The sequence below is a fragment of the Pristiophorus japonicus genome, chromosome 18 (assembly GCF_044704955.1).
Source record: "Pristiophorus japonicus isolate sPriJap1 chromosome 18, sPriJap1.hap1, whole genome shotgun sequence".
In the NCBI taxonomy this organism is placed as follows: domain Eukaryota; kingdom Metazoa; phylum Chordata; class Chondrichthyes; family Pristiophoridae; genus Pristiophorus; species Pristiophorus japonicus.
Genome location: NC_091994.1, coordinates 29,653,955 through 29,670,571, shown reverse-complemented (window position 1 = coordinate 29,670,571; position 16,617 = coordinate 29,653,955). Strand labels below are relative to the sequence as shown.

General features: G+C 39.6%; 1 protein-coding gene across 1 annotated transcript in view; it reads right to left on the bottom strand.

Moving 5' to 3' along the window:
* LOC139229008 (mucin-3B-like) overlaps window positions 1-16,617 on the bottom strand; it is a 102,660-nt gene that overhangs the window by 20,655 nt on the left and 65,388 nt on the right. The window contains exons 194-240 of the mRNA XM_070860672.1: window positions 16,247-16,363; window positions 15,861-16,040; window positions 15,580-15,741; window positions 15,328-15,495; window positions 14,890-15,009; window positions 14,504-14,683; window positions 14,222-14,383; window positions 13,961-14,137; window positions 13,515-13,631; window positions 13,129-13,308; window positions 12,848-13,009; window positions 12,596-12,763; window positions 12,158-12,277; window positions 11,772-11,951; window positions 11,490-11,651; window positions 11,229-11,405; window positions 10,783-10,899; window positions 10,397-10,576; window positions 10,116-10,277; window positions 9,864-10,031; window positions 9,426-9,545; window positions 9,040-9,219; window positions 8,758-8,919; window positions 8,497-8,673; window positions 8,051-8,167; window positions 7,665-7,844; window positions 7,384-7,545; window positions 7,132-7,299; window positions 6,694-6,813; window positions 6,308-6,487; window positions 6,026-6,187; window positions 5,765-5,926; window positions 5,319-5,435; window positions 4,933-5,112; window positions 4,652-4,813; window positions 4,400-4,567; window positions 3,962-4,081; window positions 3,576-3,755; window positions 3,294-3,455; window positions 3,033-3,209; window positions 2,587-2,703; window positions 1,920-2,081; window positions 1,668-1,835; window positions 1,230-1,349; window positions 844-1,023; window positions 562-723; window positions 302-478 (exon numbers count right to left, since the gene is read on the bottom strand). Of these exons, the coding sequence (XP_070716773.1) occupies window positions 302-478; window positions 562-723; window positions 844-1,023; window positions 1,230-1,349; window positions 1,668-1,835; window positions 1,920-2,081; window positions 2,587-2,703; window positions 3,033-3,209; window positions 3,294-3,455; window positions 3,576-3,755; window positions 3,962-4,081; window positions 4,400-4,567; window positions 4,652-4,813; window positions 4,933-5,112; window positions 5,319-5,435; window positions 5,765-5,926; window positions 6,026-6,187; window positions 6,308-6,487; window positions 6,694-6,813; window positions 7,132-7,299; window positions 7,384-7,545; window positions 7,665-7,844; window positions 8,051-8,167; window positions 8,497-8,673; window positions 8,758-8,919; window positions 9,040-9,219; window positions 9,426-9,545; window positions 9,864-10,031; window positions 10,116-10,277; window positions 10,397-10,576; window positions 10,783-10,899; window positions 11,229-11,405; window positions 11,490-11,651; window positions 11,772-11,951; window positions 12,158-12,277; window positions 12,596-12,763; window positions 12,848-13,009; window positions 13,129-13,308; window positions 13,515-13,631; window positions 13,961-14,137; window positions 14,222-14,383; window positions 14,504-14,683; window positions 14,890-15,009; window positions 15,328-15,495; window positions 15,580-15,741; window positions 15,861-16,040; window positions 16,247-16,363 (7,401 nt within the window). The remainder of the gene's footprint in view (window positions 1-301; window positions 479-561; window positions 724-843; window positions 1,024-1,229; window positions 1,350-1,667; window positions 1,836-1,919; window positions 2,082-2,586; window positions 2,704-3,032; window positions 3,210-3,293; window positions 3,456-3,575; window positions 3,756-3,961; window positions 4,082-4,399; window positions 4,568-4,651; window positions 4,814-4,932; window positions 5,113-5,318; window positions 5,436-5,764; window positions 5,927-6,025; window positions 6,188-6,307; window positions 6,488-6,693; window positions 6,814-7,131; window positions 7,300-7,383; window positions 7,546-7,664; window positions 7,845-8,050; window positions 8,168-8,496; window positions 8,674-8,757; window positions 8,920-9,039; window positions 9,220-9,425; window positions 9,546-9,863; window positions 10,032-10,115; window positions 10,278-10,396; window positions 10,577-10,782; window positions 10,900-11,228; window positions 11,406-11,489; window positions 11,652-11,771; window positions 11,952-12,157; window positions 12,278-12,595; window positions 12,764-12,847; window positions 13,010-13,128; window positions 13,309-13,514; window positions 13,632-13,960; window positions 14,138-14,221; window positions 14,384-14,503; window positions 14,684-14,889; window positions 15,010-15,327; window positions 15,496-15,579; window positions 15,742-15,860; window positions 16,041-16,246; window positions 16,364-16,617) is intronic.

Genomic DNA, 16,617 nt, shown 5'->3' with positions numbered 1-16,617 from the left:
AAGATGGTTAATTGAGCTTCCTTGATTCCATTTTGGAAAGAACAGAATGCTACCCCTTTGCAATATTCATAGGGCAGATTGTGTGATCTTGTGCTACCACTGAAAAAAGAGACTGTGCCCAGACATTCTGGATTACAGGACTTCAGCCCTCTCTGTGCCCAGCGCTTCCTTCAAGACGTCCAACTGCTTGGAGCATGGGATTGGGGAATGTTGCCTTCGAATCCAACATTTCACAAATTCTTAACGAAAAAACCTTACTTGTACAGTTTCACAAAGTGCGGTGACATAAGTTCCATTTTACCTGTTTCAGTTATAGCAAGTGACACCGTTGTGCTTGTCGGGGAAAATGATTCTGATGGTGAAATTGGTGGTGTTGATATAGAATGTGTTGTGGCTGCTGTACCAGAAGATGACAATGTTGATAGTGGAGATGATGGAGATGACTCAATAGCAGATGATCGCATTGTACTGGATCCACCTTCAGAAAGCAAAAAAAAAATGTTTTTCTGGCCGTGAATGTCATATTGTGCACCATGTATTGCATCATTGACTTTATCTTACTTGATTCAGTTGTGAATAATGTCCCAGTATTGCTTGTCAGTGGAGGTGATTGTGTTGTTGGCAAATTTGTTGTCTCTCTTGTACCAATGGATGACACTGATGAATGTGGAGTTGTTTCTGGAGATGATGTGAATGGAGTTGATGCTAATATACTTGTCGCACCTTTTGATAAAACAGTAATATCATTCTTTGTGAACTTTACTTTTCCACTTTTCGAAATTTGTTAAAGCCTTGCATTGACAAATAGTGTTCGACAAAGTGCTGCAATGGTTTCCATCCTACCTGTTTCACTGGTAACTGATGTCAATGTCGTGCTTCGTGGTGAAGATGATTGTGTGGCTGAGCTTGGTCTTGTTGATATGGAATTTGTTGCCTGCACTGTACTGCCAGATGAAGGTGTTGACTGTGCAGATGTTATTACTGATGAACCAGGTTTAGTTGATGTGGCTACAATGGATGCACCTTTTGAAAGAACAAAATCATTTAAGCACATGAATTCTGCAATCCATACTGTGCAAGGATGTAACAAATACAGTTTCTTGATTCAAGACACAGAATTTCAACATGCTCTCTTACATGAAACTCCACATTGTAAAACGAACAATAAATTAAAAGAGAGTACTGCAAACTGTTGTCCCACAAAATGTTGTACAATTGTTTTGTCTTACTTGTTTCCATTGTGGCTAATGTCGCAGTAGTGCTCACTGTGGAAGATGATTGAGTTGGTGATGAATTTACTGTCTCTTTTTTCAATGATAGCACTGTAGATGTTGACTGTGGAAAGGTTGCTGCAAATAAAAAAGAAGATGGTTAATGGAGCTCTCGTGGATTCCATTTTGGAAAGAACAAAATTCTACCCCTATGCAATATTCATAGGGCAGATTGTGTGATTTTGTGCTATCACTGAAAAAAGAGACTGTGGCCTAGATGTTCTGGATTACAGGACTTCAGCCCTCTCTGTGCCCTGCGCTTCCGTCAAGACGTCTAACTGCTTGGAGCATGGGATTGGGGAATGTTGCCTTCGAATCCAACATTTCACAAATTCTTAACTCAAAAACCTTACTTGTAAAGTTTCACAAAGTGCGGTGACATAAGTTCCATCGTACCTGTTTCAGTTGTAGCAAGTGACACTGTCGTGCTTGTTGGGGAAGATGATTCTGATGGTGAAATTGGTGGTGTTGGTATAGAATTTGTTGTGACTGCTGTACCAGAAGATGACAATGTTGACAGTAGAGATGACTCAAAGGCAGATGATCGCACTGTACTGGGTTCACCTTTAGAAAGCAAAAAAATGAATAATCTTTTTTGCCTGAATGTCATATTGTACATCATCTATTGCATCATTGACTTTGTCTTACTTGTTTCAGTTGTGAATAATGTCCCAGTACTTCTCGTCAGTTGAGTTGATTGTGTTGGTGGGGAATTTGTTGTCTCTCTTGTACCAATGGATGACACTGATGAATGTGGAGTTGTTTCAGGAGATGATGTGAATGGAGTTGATGCTGATATACTTGACGCACCTTGTGATAAAAGAGTATTATCAGTCTTTGTGAACTTTTCAATCCATTTGTCAGAAATTCTTAAAGTCTTGCAGTGACAAATAGTGTTCGACAAAGTGCTGCAGTGGTTTCCATCCTACCTGTTTCAGTGATAACTGATGTCAGTGTTGTACTTCCTGGTGAAGATGATTGTGTGGCTGAGCTTGGTCTTGTTGATATGGAATTTGTTGCCTGCACTGTAGTGTCAGATGAATGTTTTGCCTGTGCAGATGTTATTACTGATGACCCAGGTTTAGTTGAAGTGTCTGCAGTGGATGCACCTTTTCAAAGAACAGAATCATTTCAGCACATGAATTCTACAATCCATATTGTGCAAGGATGTAACAAATACAGGTTCTTGTTTCAAGACACAGAATTTCAACTTGCTCTCTTACATGAAACTCCACATCGTAAAACAAACAACGAATTAAAAGAGAGCACTGCAAATTGTTGTCCCACAAAGTATTGTATAATTGATTTGTCTTACTTGTTTCCATTGTGGATGATGTCACAGTAGTGCTCACTGAGGAAGATGATTGTGTTGGTGATGATTTTGCTGTCTCTGTTGTACTGAGCACTGTAGATGTTAACTGTGGAAAGGTTGCTGCAAATGAAAAGGAAGATGGTTAATTGAGCTTCCTTGATTCCATTTTGGAAAGAACAGAATTCTACCCCTTTGCAATCTTTATAGGGCAGATTGTATGATCCTGTGCTACCACTTGAAAATCAGTGCTTGAAGAGACCGTGACCTAGACCTTCAGGGTTACATGACTTCAGCCCACTCTGTGCCCAACGATTCCTTCAAGACGTCTAACTGCTTGGAGCATGGGATTGGGGAATTTTGCCTTCTAAACCAACATTTCACAAATTCTTAATGAAAAAAACCTGACTTGTAAAGTTTCACAAAGTGTGGGGTCATAATTTCCATCGTACCTGTTTCGGTTGTAACAGGTGACACGAACGTGCTTGTCAGGGAATATGATTCAGATGGTGAAATTGGTGGTGTTGATATAGAATTTGTTGTGACTGCTGTACCAGAAGATGACAATGTTGATAGTGGAGATGATGGAGATGACTCAATAGCAGATGATCGCACTGTACTGGATCCACCTTCAGAAAGCAAAAAAATAAATCTTTTTCTGGCCGTGAATGTCATATTGTACACCATGTATTGCATCATTGACTTTGCCTTACTTGATTCAGTTGTGAATAATGTCCCAGTATTGCTTGTCAGTGGAAGTGATTGTGTTGTTGGGGAATTTGTTGTCTCTCTTGTACCAATGGATGACACTGATGAATGTGGAGTTGTTTCTGGAGATGATGTGAATGGAGTTGATGCTGATATACTTGTCGCACCTTTTGATAAAAGAGTAATATCATTCTTTGTGAACTTTACTTTTCCACTTTTCGAAATTTGTTAAAGCCTTGCATTGACAAATAGTGTTCGACAAAGTGCTGCAATGGTTTCCATCCTACCTGTTTCACTGGTAACTGATGTCAATGTCGTGCTTCGTGGTGAAGATGATTGTGTGGCTGAGCCTGGTCTTGTTGATATGGAATTTGTTGCCTGCACTGTACTGCCAGATGAAGGTGTTGACTGTGCAGATATTATTACTGATGAACCAGGTTTAGTTGATGTGGCTGCAATGGATGCCCCTTTTGAAAGAACAAAATCATTTAAGCACATGAATTCTGCAATCCATACTGTGCAAGGATGTAACAAATACAGTTTCTTGATTCAAGACACAGAATTTCAACATGCTCTCTTACATGAAACTCCACATTGTAAAACAAACAGTAAATTAAAAGAGAGTACTGCAAACTGTTGTCCCACAAAATGTTGTACAATTGTTTTGTCTTACTTGTTTCCATTGTGGCTAATGTCGCAGTAGTGCTCACTGTGGAAGATGATTGAGTTGGTGATGAATTTACTGTCTCTTTTTTCAATGATAGCACTGTAGATGTTGACTGTGGAAAGGTTGCTGCAAATAAAAAAGAAGATGGTTAATGGAGCTCTCGTGGATTCCATTTTGGAAAGAACAGAATTCTACCCCTATGCAATATTCATAGGGCAGATTGTGTGATTTTGTGCTATCACTGAAAAAAGAGACTGTGGCCTAGATGTTCTGGATTACAGGACTTCAGCCCTCTCTGTGCCCTGCGCTTCCGTCAAGACGTCTAACTGCTTGGAGCATGGGATTGGGGAATGTTGCCTTCGAATCCAACATTTCACAAATTCTTAACTCAAAAACCTTACTTGTAAAGTTTCACAAAGTGCGGTGACATAAGTTCCATCGTACCTGTTTCAGTTGTAGCAAGTGACGCTGTCGTGCTTGTCGGGGAAGATGATTCTGATGGTGAAATTGGTGGTGTTGGTATAGAATTTGTTGTGACTGCTGTACCAGAAGATGACAATGTTGACAGTAGAGATGACTCAAAGGCAGATGATCGCACTGTACTGGGTTCACCTTTAGAAAGCAAAAAAATGAATAATTTTTTTTGCCTGAATGTCATATTGGACATCATCTATTGCATCATTGACTTTGTCTTACTTGTTTCAGTTGTGAATAATGTCCCAGTACTTCTCGTCAGTTGAGTTGATTGTGTTGGTGGGGAATTTGTTGTCTCTCTTGTACCAATGGATGACACTGATGAATGTGGAGTTGTTTCAGGAGATGATGTGAATGGAGTTGATGCTGATATACTTGACGCACCTTGTGATAAAAGAGTATTATCAGTCTTTGTGAACTTTTCAATCCATTTGTCAGAAATTCTTAAAGTCTTGCAGTGACAAATAGTGTTCGACAAAGTGCTGCAGTGGTTTCCATCCTACCTGTTTCAGTGATAACTGATGTCAGTGTTGTACTTCCTGGTGAAGATGATTGTGTGGCTGAGCTTGGTCTTGTTGATATGGAATTTGTTGCCTGCACTGTAGTGGCAGATGAATGTTTTGCCTGTGCAGATGTTATTACTGATGACCCAGGTTTAGTTGAAGTGTCTGCAGTGGATGCACCTTTTCAAAGAACAGAATCATTTCAGCACATGAATTCTACAATCCATATTGTGCAAGGATGTAACAAATACAGGTTCTTGTTTCAAGACACAGAATTTCAACTTGCTCTCTTACATGAAACTCCATATCGTAAAACAAACTACGAATTAAAAGAGAGCACTGCAAATTGTTGTCCCACAAAGTATTGTATAATTGATTTGTCTTACTTGTTTCCATTGTGGATGATGTCACAGTAGTGCTCACTGAGGAAGATGATTGTGTTGGTGATGATTTTGCTGTCTCTGTTGTACTGAGCACTGTAGATGTTAACTGTGGAAAGGTTGCTGCAAATGAAAAGGAAGATGGTTAATTGAGCTTCCTTGATTCCATTTTGGAAAGAACAGAATTCTACCCCTTTGCAATCTTTATAGGGCAGATTGTATGATCCTGTGCTACCACTTGAAAATCAGTGCTTGAAGAGACCGTGAACTAGACCTTCAGGGTTACATGACTTCAGCCCACTCTGTGCCCAACGATTCCTTCAAGACGTCTAACTGCTTGGAGCATGGGATTGGGGAATTTTGCCTTCTAAATCAACATTTCACAAATTCTTAATGAAAAAAACCTGACTTGTAAAGTTTCACAAAGTGTGGGGTCATAATTTCCATCGTACCTGTTTCGGTTGTAACAGGTGACACGAACGTGCTTGTCAGGGAATATGATTCAGATGGTGAAATTGGTGGTGTTGATATAGAATTTGTTGTGACTGCTGTACCAGAAGATGACAATGTTGATAGTGGAGATGATGGAGATGACTCAATAGCAGATGATCGCACTGTACTGGATCCACCTTCAGAAAGCAAAAAAATAAATATTTTTCTGGCCGTGAATGTCATATTGTACACCATGTATTGCATCATTGACTTTGTCTTACTTGATTCAGTTGTGAATAATGTCCCAGTATTGCTTGTCAGTGGAAGTGATTGTGTTGTTGGGGAATTTGTTGTCTCTCTTGTACCAATGGATGACACTGATGAATGTGGAGTTGTTTCTGGAGATGATGTGAATGGAGTTGATGCTGATATACTTGTCGCACCTTTTGATAAAAGAGTAATATCATTCTTTGTGAACTTTACTTTTCCACTTTTCGAAATTTGTTAAAGCCTTGCATTGACAAATAGTGTTCGACAAAGTGCTGCAATGGTTTCCATCCTACCTGTTTCACTGGTAACTGATGTCAATGTCGTGCTTCGTGGTGAAGATGATTGTGTGGCTGAGCTTGGTCTTGTTGATATGGAATTTGTTGCCTGCACTGTACTGCCAGATGAAGGTGTTGACTGTGCAGATATTATTACTGATGAACCAGGTTTAGTTGATGTGGCTGCAATGGATGCCCCTTTTGAAAGAACAAAATCATTTAAGCACATGAATTCTGCAATCCATACTGTGCAAGGATGTAACAAATACAGTTTCTTGATTCAAGACACAGAATTTCAACATGCTCTCTTACATGAAACTCCACATTGTAAAACAAACAGTAAATTAAAAGAGAGTACTGCAAACTGTTGTCCCACAAAATGTTGTACAATTGTTTTGTCTTACTTGTTTCCATTGTGGCTAATGTCGCAGTAGTGCTCACTGTGGAAGATGATTGAGTTGGTGATGAATTTACTGTCTCTTTTTTCAATGATAGCACTGTAGATGTTGACTGTGGAAAGGTTGCTGCAAATAAAAAAGAAGATGGTTAATGGAGCTCTCGTGGATTCCATTTTGGAAAGAACAGAATTCTACCCCTATGCAATATTCATAGGGCAGATTGTGTGATTTTGTGCTATCACTGAAAAAAGAGACTGTGGCCTAGATGTTCTGGATTACAGGACTTCAGCCCTCTCTGTGCCCTGCGCTTCCGTCAAGACGTCTAACTGCTTGGAGCATGGGATTGGGGAATGTTGCCTTCGAATCCAACATTTCACAAATTCTTAACTCAAAAACCTTACTTGTAAAGTTTCACAAAGTGCGGTGACATAAGTTCCATCGTACCTGTTTCAGTTGTAGCAAGTGACACTGTCGTGCTTGTTGGGGAAGATGATTCTGATGGTGAAATTGGTGGTGTTGGTATAGAATTTGTTGTGACTGCTGTACCAGAAGATGACAATGTTGACAGTAGAGATGACTCAAAGGCAGATGATCGCACTGTACTGGGTTCACCTTTAGAAAGCAAAAAAATGAATAATCTTTTTTGCCTGAATGTCATATTGTACATCATCTATTGCATCATTGACTTTGTCTTACTTGTTTCAGTTGTGAATAATGTCCCAGTACTTCTCGTCAGTTGAGTTGATTGTGTTGGTGGGGAATTTGTTGTCTCTCTTGTACCAATGGATGACACTGATGAATGTGGAGTTGTTTCAGGAGATGATGTGAATGGAGTTGATGCTGATATACTTGACGCACCTTGTGATAAAAGAGTATTATCAGTCTTTGTGAACTTTTCAATCCATTTGTCAGAAATTCTTAAAGTCTTGCAGTGACAAATAGTGTTCGACAAAGTGCTGCAGTGGTTTCCATCCTACCTGTTTCAGTGATAACTGATGTCAGTGTTGTACTTCCTGGTGAAGATGATTGTGTGGCTGAGCTTGGTCTTGTTGATATGGAATTTGTTGCCTGCACTGTAGTGGCAGATGAATGTTTTGCCTGTGCAGATGTTATTACTGATGACCCAGGTTTAGTTGAAGTGTCTGCAGTGGATGCACCTTTTCAAAGAACAGAATCATTTCAGCACATGAATTCTACAATCCATATTGTGCAAGGATGTAACAAATACAGGTTCTTGTTTCAAGACACAGAATTTCAACTTGCTCTCTTACATGAAACTCCACATCGTAAAACAAACAACGAATTAAAAGAGAGCACTGCAAATTGTTGTCCCACAAAGTATTGTATAATTGATTTGTCTTACTTGTTTCCATTGTGGATGATGTCACAGTTGTGCTCACTGAGGAAGATGATTGTGTTGGTGATGATTTTGCTGTCTCTGTTGTACTGAGCACTGTAGATGTTAACTGTGGAAAGGTTGCTGCAAATGAAAAGGAAGATGGTTAATTGAGCTTCCTTGATTCCATTTTGGAAAGAACAGAATTCTACCCCTTTGCAATCTTTATAGGGCAGATTGTATGATCATGTGCTACCACTTGAAAATCAGTGCTTGAAGAGACCGTGACCTAGACCTTCAGGGTTACATGACTTCAGCCCACTCTGTGCCCAACGATTCCTTCAAGACGTCTAACTGCTTGGAGCATGGGATTGGGGAATTTTGCCTTCTAAACCAACATTTCACAAATTGTTAATGAAAAAAACCTGACTTGTAAAATTTCACAAAGTGTGGGGTCATAATTTCCATCGTACCTGTTTCGGTTGTAACAGGTGACACGAACGTGCTTGTCAGGGAATATGATTCAGATGGTGAAATTGGTGGTGTTGATATAGAATTTGTTGTGACTGCTGTACCAGAAGATGACAATGTTGATAGTGGAGATGATGGAGATGACTCAATAGCAGATGATCGCACTGTACTGGATCCACCTTCAGAAAGCAAAAAAATAAATCTTTTTCTGGCCGTGAATGTCATATTGTACACCATGTATTGCATCATTGACTTTGTCTTACTTGATTCAGTTGTGAATAATGTCCCAGTATTGCTTGTCAGTGGAAGTGATTGTGTTGTTGGGGAATTTGTTGTCTCTCTTGTACCAATGGATGACACTGATGAATGTGGAGTTGTTTCTGGAGATGATGTGAATGGAGTTGATGCTGATATACTTGTCACACCTTTTGATAAAAGAGTAATATCATTCTTTGTGAACTTTACTTTTCCACTTTTCGAAATTTGTTAAAGCCTTGCATTGACAAATAGTGTTCGACAAAGTGCTGCAATGGTTTCCATCCTACCTGTTTCACTGGTAACTGATGTCAATGTCGTGCTTCGTGGTGAAGATGATTGTGTGGCTGAGCTTGGTCTTGTTGATATGGAATTTGTTGCCTGCACTGTACTGCCAGATGAAGGTGTTGACTGTGCAGATGTTATTGCTGATGAACCAGGTTTAGTTGATGTGGCTGCAATGGATGCCCCTTTTGAAAGAACAAAATCATTTAAGCACATGAATTCTGCAATCCATACTGTGCAAGGATGTAACAAATACAGTTTCTTGATTCAAGACACAGAATTTCAACATGCTCTCTTACATGAAACTCCACATTGTAAAACAAACAATAAATTAAAAGAGAGTACTGCAAACTGTTGTCCCACAAAATGTTGTACAATTGTTTTGTCTTACTTGTTTCCATTGTGGCTAATGTCGCAGTAGTGCTCACTGTGGAAGATGATTGAGTTGGTGATGAATTTACTGTCTCTTTTTTCAATGATAGCACTGTAGATGTTGACTGTGGAAAGGTTGCTGCAAATAAAAAAGAAGATGGTTAATGGAGCTCTCGTGGATTCCATTTTGGAAAGAACAAAATTCTACCCCTATGCAATATTCATAGGGCAGATTGTGTGATTTTGTGCTATCACTGAAAAAAGAGACTGTGGCCTAGATGTTCTGGATTACAGGACTTCAGCCCTCTCTGTGCCCTGCGCTTCCGTCAAGACATCTAACTGCTTGGAGCATGGGATTGGGGAATGTTGCCTTCGAATCCAACATTTCACAAATTCTTAACTCAAAAACCTTACTTGTAAAGTTTCACAAAGTGCGGTGACATAAGTTCCATCGTACCTGTTTCAGTTGTAGCAAGTGACACTGTCGTGCTTGTCGGGGAAGATGATTCTGATGGTGAAATTGGTGGTGTTGGTATAGAATTTGTTGTGACTGCTGTACCAGAAGATGACAATGTTGACAGTAGAGATGACTCAAAGGCAGATGATCGCACTGTACTGGGTTCACCTTTAGAAAGCAAAAAAATGAATAATTTTTTTTGCCTGAATGTCATATTGTACATCATCTATTGCATCATTGACTTTGTCTTACTTGTTTCAGTTGTGAATAATGTCCCAGTACTTCTCGTCAGTTGAGTTGATTGTGTTGGTGGGAAATTTGTTGTCTCTCTTGTACCAATGGATGACACTGATGAATGTGGAGTTGTTTCAGGAGATGATGTGAATGGAGTTGATGCTGATATACTTGACGCACCTTGTGATAAAAGAGTATTATCAGTCTTTGTGAACTTTTCAATCCATTTGTCAGAAATTCTTAAAGTCTTGCAGTGACAAATAGTGTTCGACAAAGTGCTGCAGTGGTTTCCATCCTACCTGTTTCAGTGATAACTGATGTCAGTGTTGTACTTCCTGGTGAAGATGATTGTGTGGCTGAGCTTGGTCTTGTTGATATGGAATTTGTTGCCTGCACTGTAGTGGCAGATGAATGTTTTGCCTGTGCAGATGTTATTACTGATGACCCAGGTTTAGTTGAAGTGTCTGCAGTGGATGCACCTTTTCAAAGAACAGAATCATTTCAGCACATGAATTCTACAATCCATATTGTGCAAGGATGTAACAAATACAGGTTCTTGTTTCAAGACACAGAATTTCAACTTGCTCTCTTACATGAAACTCCATATCGTAAAACAAACAACGAATTAAAAGAGAGCACTGCAAATTGTTGTCCCACAAAGTATTGTATAATTGATTTGTCTTACTTGTTTCCATTGTGGATGATGTCACAGTAGTGCTCACTGAGGAAGATGATTGTGTTGGTGATGATTTTGCTGTCTCTGTTGTACTGAGCACTGTAGATGTTAACTGTGGAAAGGTTGCTGCAAATGAAAAGGAAGATGGTTAATTGAGCTTCCTTGATTCCATTTTGGAAAGAACAGAATTCTACCCCTTTGCAATCTTTATAGGGCAGATTGTATGATCCTGTGCTACCACTTGAAAATCAGTGCTTGAAGAGACCGTGAACTAGACCTTCAGGGTTACATGACTTCAGCCCACTCTGTGCCCAACGATTCCTTCAAGACGTCTAACTGCTTGGAGCATGGGATTGGGGAATTTTGCCTTCTAAACCAACATTTCACAAATTCTTAATGAAAAAAACCTGACTTGTAAAGTTTCACAAAGTGTGGGGTCATAATTTCCATCGTACCTGTTTCGGTTGTAACAGGTGACACGAACGTGCTTGTCAGGGAATATGATTCAGATGGTGAAATTGGTGGTGTTGATATAGAATTTGTTGTGACTGCTGTACCAGAAGATGACAATGTTGATAGTGGAGATGATGGAGATGACTCAATAGCAGATGATCGCACTGTACTGGATCCACCTTCAGAAAGCAAAAAAATAAATCTTTTTCTGGCCGTGAATGTCATATTGTACACCATGTATTGCATCATTGACTTTGTCTTACTTGATTCAGTTGTGAATAATGTCCCAGTATTGCTTGTCAGTGGAAGTGATTGTGTTGTTGGGGAATTTGTTGTCTCTCTTGTACCAATGGATGACACTGATGAATGTGGAGTTGTTTCTGGAGATGATGTGAATGGAGTTGATGCTGATATACTTGTCGCACCTTTTGATAAAAGAGTAATATCATTCTTTGTGAACTTTACTTTTCCACTTTTCGAAATTTGTTAAAGCCTTGCATTGACAAATAGTGTTCGACAAAGTGCTGCAATGGTTTCCATCCTACCTGTTTCACTGGTAACTGATGTCAATGTCGTGCTTCGTGGTGAAGATGATTGTGTGGCTGAGCTTGGTCTTGTTGATATGGAATTTGTTGCCTGCACTGTACTGCCAGATGAAGGTGTTGACTGTGCAGATATTATTACTGATGAACCAGGTTTAGTTGATGTGGCTGCAATGGATGCCCCTTTTGAAAGAACAAAATCATTTAAGCACATGAATTCTGCAATCCATACTGTGCAAGGATGTAACAAATACAGTTTCTTGATTCAAGACACAGAATTTCAACATGCTCTCTTACATGAAACTCCACATTGTAAAACAAACAATAAATTAAAAGAGAGTACTGCAAACTGTTGTCCCACAAAATGTTGTACAATTGTTTTGTCTTACTTGTTTCCATTGTGGCTAATGTCGCAGTAGTGCTCACTGTGGAAGATGATTGAGTTGGTGATGAATTTACTGTCTCTTTTTTCAATGATAGCACTGTAGATGTTGACTGTGGAAAGGTTGCTGCAAATAAAAAAGAAGATGGTTAATGGAGCTCTCGTGGATTCCATTTTGGAAAGAACAGAATTCTACCCCTATGCAATATTCATAGGGCAGATTGTGTGATTTTGTGCTATCACTGAAAAAAGAGACTGTGGCCTAGATGTTCTGGATTACAGGACTTCAGCCCTCTCTGTGCCCTGCGCTTCCGTCAAGACGTCTAACTGCTTGGAGCATGGGATTGGGGAATGTTGCCTTCGAATCCAACATTTCACAAATTCTTAACTCAAAAACCTTACTTGTAAAGTTTCACAAAGTGCGGTGACATAAGTTCCATCGTACCTGTTTCAGTTGTAGCAAGTGACGCTGTCGTGCTTGTCGGGGAAGATGATTCTGATGGTGAAATTGGTGGTGTTGGTATAGAATTTGTTGTGACTGCTGTACCAGAAGATGACAATGTTGACAGTAGAGATGACTCAAAGGCAGATGATCGCACTGTACTGGGTTCACCTTTAGAAAGCAAAAAAATGAATAATTTTTTTTGCCTGAATGTCATATTGGACATCATCTATTGCATCATTGACTTTGTCTTACTTGTTTCAGTTGTGAATAATGTCCCAGTACTTCTCGTCAGTTGAGTTGATTGTGTTGGTGGGGAATTTGTTGTCTCTCTTGTACCAATGGATGACACTGATGAATGTGGAGTTGTTTCAGGAGATGATGTGAATGGAGTTGATGCTGATATACTTGACGCACCTTGTGATAAAAGAGTATTATCAGTCTTTGTGAACTTATCAATCCATTTGTCAGAAATTCTTAAAGTCTTGCAGTGACAAATAGTGTTCGACAAAGTGCTGCAGTGGTTTCCATCCTACCTGTTTCAGTGATAACTGATGTCAGTGTTGTACTTCCTGGTGAAGATGATTGTGTGGCTGAGCTTGGTCTTGTTGATATGGAATTTGTTGCCTGCACTGTAGTGGCAGATGAATGTTTTGCCTGTGCAGATGTTATTACTGATGACCCAGGTTTAGTTGAAGTGTCTGCAGTGGATGCACCTTTTCAAAGAACAGAATCATTTCAGCACATGAATTCTACAATCCATATTGTGCAAGGATGTAACAAATACAGGTTCTTGTTTCAAGACACAGAATTTCAACTTGCTCTCTTACATGAAACTCCACATCGTAAAACAAACAACGAATTAAAAGAGAGCACTGCAAATTGTTGTCCCACAAAGTATTGTATAATTGATTTGTCTTACTTGTTTCCATTGTGGATGATGTCACAGTAGTGCTCACTGAGGAAGATGATTGTGTTGGTGATGATTTTGCTGTCTCTGTTGTACTGAGCACTGTAGATGTTAACTGTGGAAAGGTTGCTGCAAATGAAAAGGAAGATGGTTAATTGAGCTTCCTTGATTCCATTTTGGAAAGAACAGAATTCTACCCCTTTGCAATCTTTATAGGGCAGATTGTATGATCCTGTGCTACCACTTGAAAATCAGTGCTTGAAGAGACCGTGACCTAGACCTTCAGGGTTACATGACTTCAGCCCACTCTGTGCCCAACGATTCCTTCAAGACGTCTAACTGCTTGGAGCATGGGATTGGGGAATTTTGCCTTCTAAACCAACATTTCTCAAATTCTTAATGAAAAAAACCTGACTTGTAAAGTTTCACAAAGTGTGGGGTCATAATTTCCATCGTACCTGTTTCGGTTGTAACAGGTGACACGAACGTGCTTGTCAGGGAATATGATTCAGATGGTGAAATTGGTGGTGTTGATATAGAATTTGTTGTGACTGCTGTACCAGAAGATGACAATGTTGATAGTGGAGATGATGGAGATGACTCAATAGCAGATGATCGCACTGTACTGGATCCACCTTCAGAAAGCAAAAAAATAAATCTTTTTCTGGCCGTGAATGTCATATTGTACACCATGTATTGCATCATTGACTTTGTCTTACTTGATTCAGTTGTGAATAATGTCCCAGTATTGCTTGTCAGTGGAAGTGATTGTGTTGTTGGGGAATTTGTTGTCTCTCTTGTACCAATGGATGACACTGATGAATGTGGAGTTGTTTCTGGAGATGATGTGAATGGAGTTGATGCTGATATACTTGTTGCACCTTTTGATAAAAGAGTAATATCATTCTTTGTGAACTTTACTTTTCCACTTTTCGAAATTTGTTAAAGCCTTGCATTGACAAATAGTGTTCGACAAAGTGCTGCAATGGTTTCCATCCTACCTGTTTCACTGGTAACTGATGTCAATGTCGTGCTTCGTGGTGAAGATGATTGTGTGGCTGAGCTTGGTCTTGTTGATATGGAATTTGTTGCCTGCACTGTACTGCCAGATGAAGGTGTTGACTGTGCAGATGTTATTACTGATGAACCAGGTTTAGTTGATGTGGCTGCAATGGATGCCCCTTTTGAAAGAACAAAATCATTTAAGCACATGAATTCTGCAATCCATACTGTGCAAGGATGTAACAAATACAGTTTCTTGATTCAAGACACAGAATTTCAACATGCTCTCTTACATGAAACTCCACATTGTAAAACAAACAGTAAATTAAAAGAGAGTACTGCAAACTGTTGTCCCACAAAATGTTGTACAATTGTTTTGTCTTACTTGTTTCCATTGTGGCTAATGTCGCAGTAGTGCTCACTGTGGAAGATGATTGAGTTGGTGATGAATTTACTGTCTCTTTTTTCAATGATAGCACTGTAGATGTTGACTGTGGAAAGGTTGCTGCAAATAAAAAAGAAGATGGTTAATGGAGCTCTCGTGGATTCCATTTTGGAAAGAACAGAATTCTACCCCTATGCAATATTCATAGGGCAGATTGTGTGATTTTGTGCTATCACTGAAAAAAGAGACTGTGGCCTAGATGTTCTGGATTACAGGACTTCAGCCCTCTCTGTGCCCTGCGCTTCCGTCAAGACGTCTAACTGCTTGGAGCATGGGATTGGGGAATGTTGCCTTCGAATCCAACATTTCACAAATTCTTAACTCAAAAACCTTACTTGTAAAGTTTCACAAAGTGCGGTGACATAAGTTCCATCGTACCTGTTTCAGTTGTAGCAAGTGACACTGTCGTGCTTGTCGGGGAAGATGATTCTGATGGTGAAATTGGTGGTGTTGGTATAGAATTTGTTGTGACTGCTGTACCAGAAGATGACAATGTTGACAGTAGAGATGACTCAAAGGCAGATGATCGCACTGTACTGGGTTCACCTTTAGAAAGCAAAAAAATGAATAATTTTTTTTGCCTGAATGTCATATTGTACATCATCTATTGCATCATTGACTTTGTCTTACTTGTTTCAGTTGTGAATAATGTCCCAGTACTTCTCGTCAGTTGAGTTGATTGTGTTGGTGGGAAATTTGTTGTCTCTCTTGTACCAATGGATGACACTGATGAATGTGGAGTTGTTTCAGGAGATGATGTGAATGGAGTTGATGCTGATATACTTGACGCACCTTGTGATAAAAGAGTATTATCAGTCTTTGTGAACTTTTCAATCCATTTGTCAGAAATTCTTAAAGTCTTGCAGTGACAAATAGTGTTCGACAAAGTGCTGCAGTGGTTTCCATCCTACCTGTTTCAGTGATAACTGATGTCAGTGTTGTACTTCCTGGTGAAGATGATTGTGTGGCTGAGCTTGGTCTTGTTGATATGGAATTTGTTGCCTGCACTGTAGTGGCAGATGAATGTTTTGCCTGTGCAGATGTTATTACTGATGACCCAGGTTTAGTTGAAGTGTCTGCAGTGGATGCACCTTTTCAAAGAACAGAATCATTTCAGCACATGAATTCTACAATCCATATTGTGCAAGGATGTAACAAATACAGGTTCTTGTTTCAAGACACAGAATTTCAACTTGCTCTCTTACATGAAACTCCACATCGTAAAACAAACAACGAATTAAAAGAGAGCACTGCAAATTGTTGTCCCACAAAGTATTGTATAATTGATTTGTCTTACTTGTTTCCATTGTGGATGATGTCACAGTAGTGCTCACTGAGGAAGATGATTGTGTTGGTGATGATTTTGCTGTCTCTGTTGTACTGAGCACTGTAGATGTTAACTGTGGAAAGGTTGCTGCAAATGAAAAGGAAGATGGTTAATTGAGCTTCCTTGATTCCATTTTGGAAAGAACAGAATTCTACCCCTTTGCAATCTTTATAGGGCAGATTGTATGATCATGTGCTACCACTTGAAAATCAGTGCTTGAAGAGACCGTGACCTAGACCTTCAGGGTTACATGACTTCAGCCCACTCTGTGCCCAACGATTCCTTCAAGACGTCTAACTGCTTGGAGCATGGGATTGGGGAATTTTGCCTTCTAAACCAAC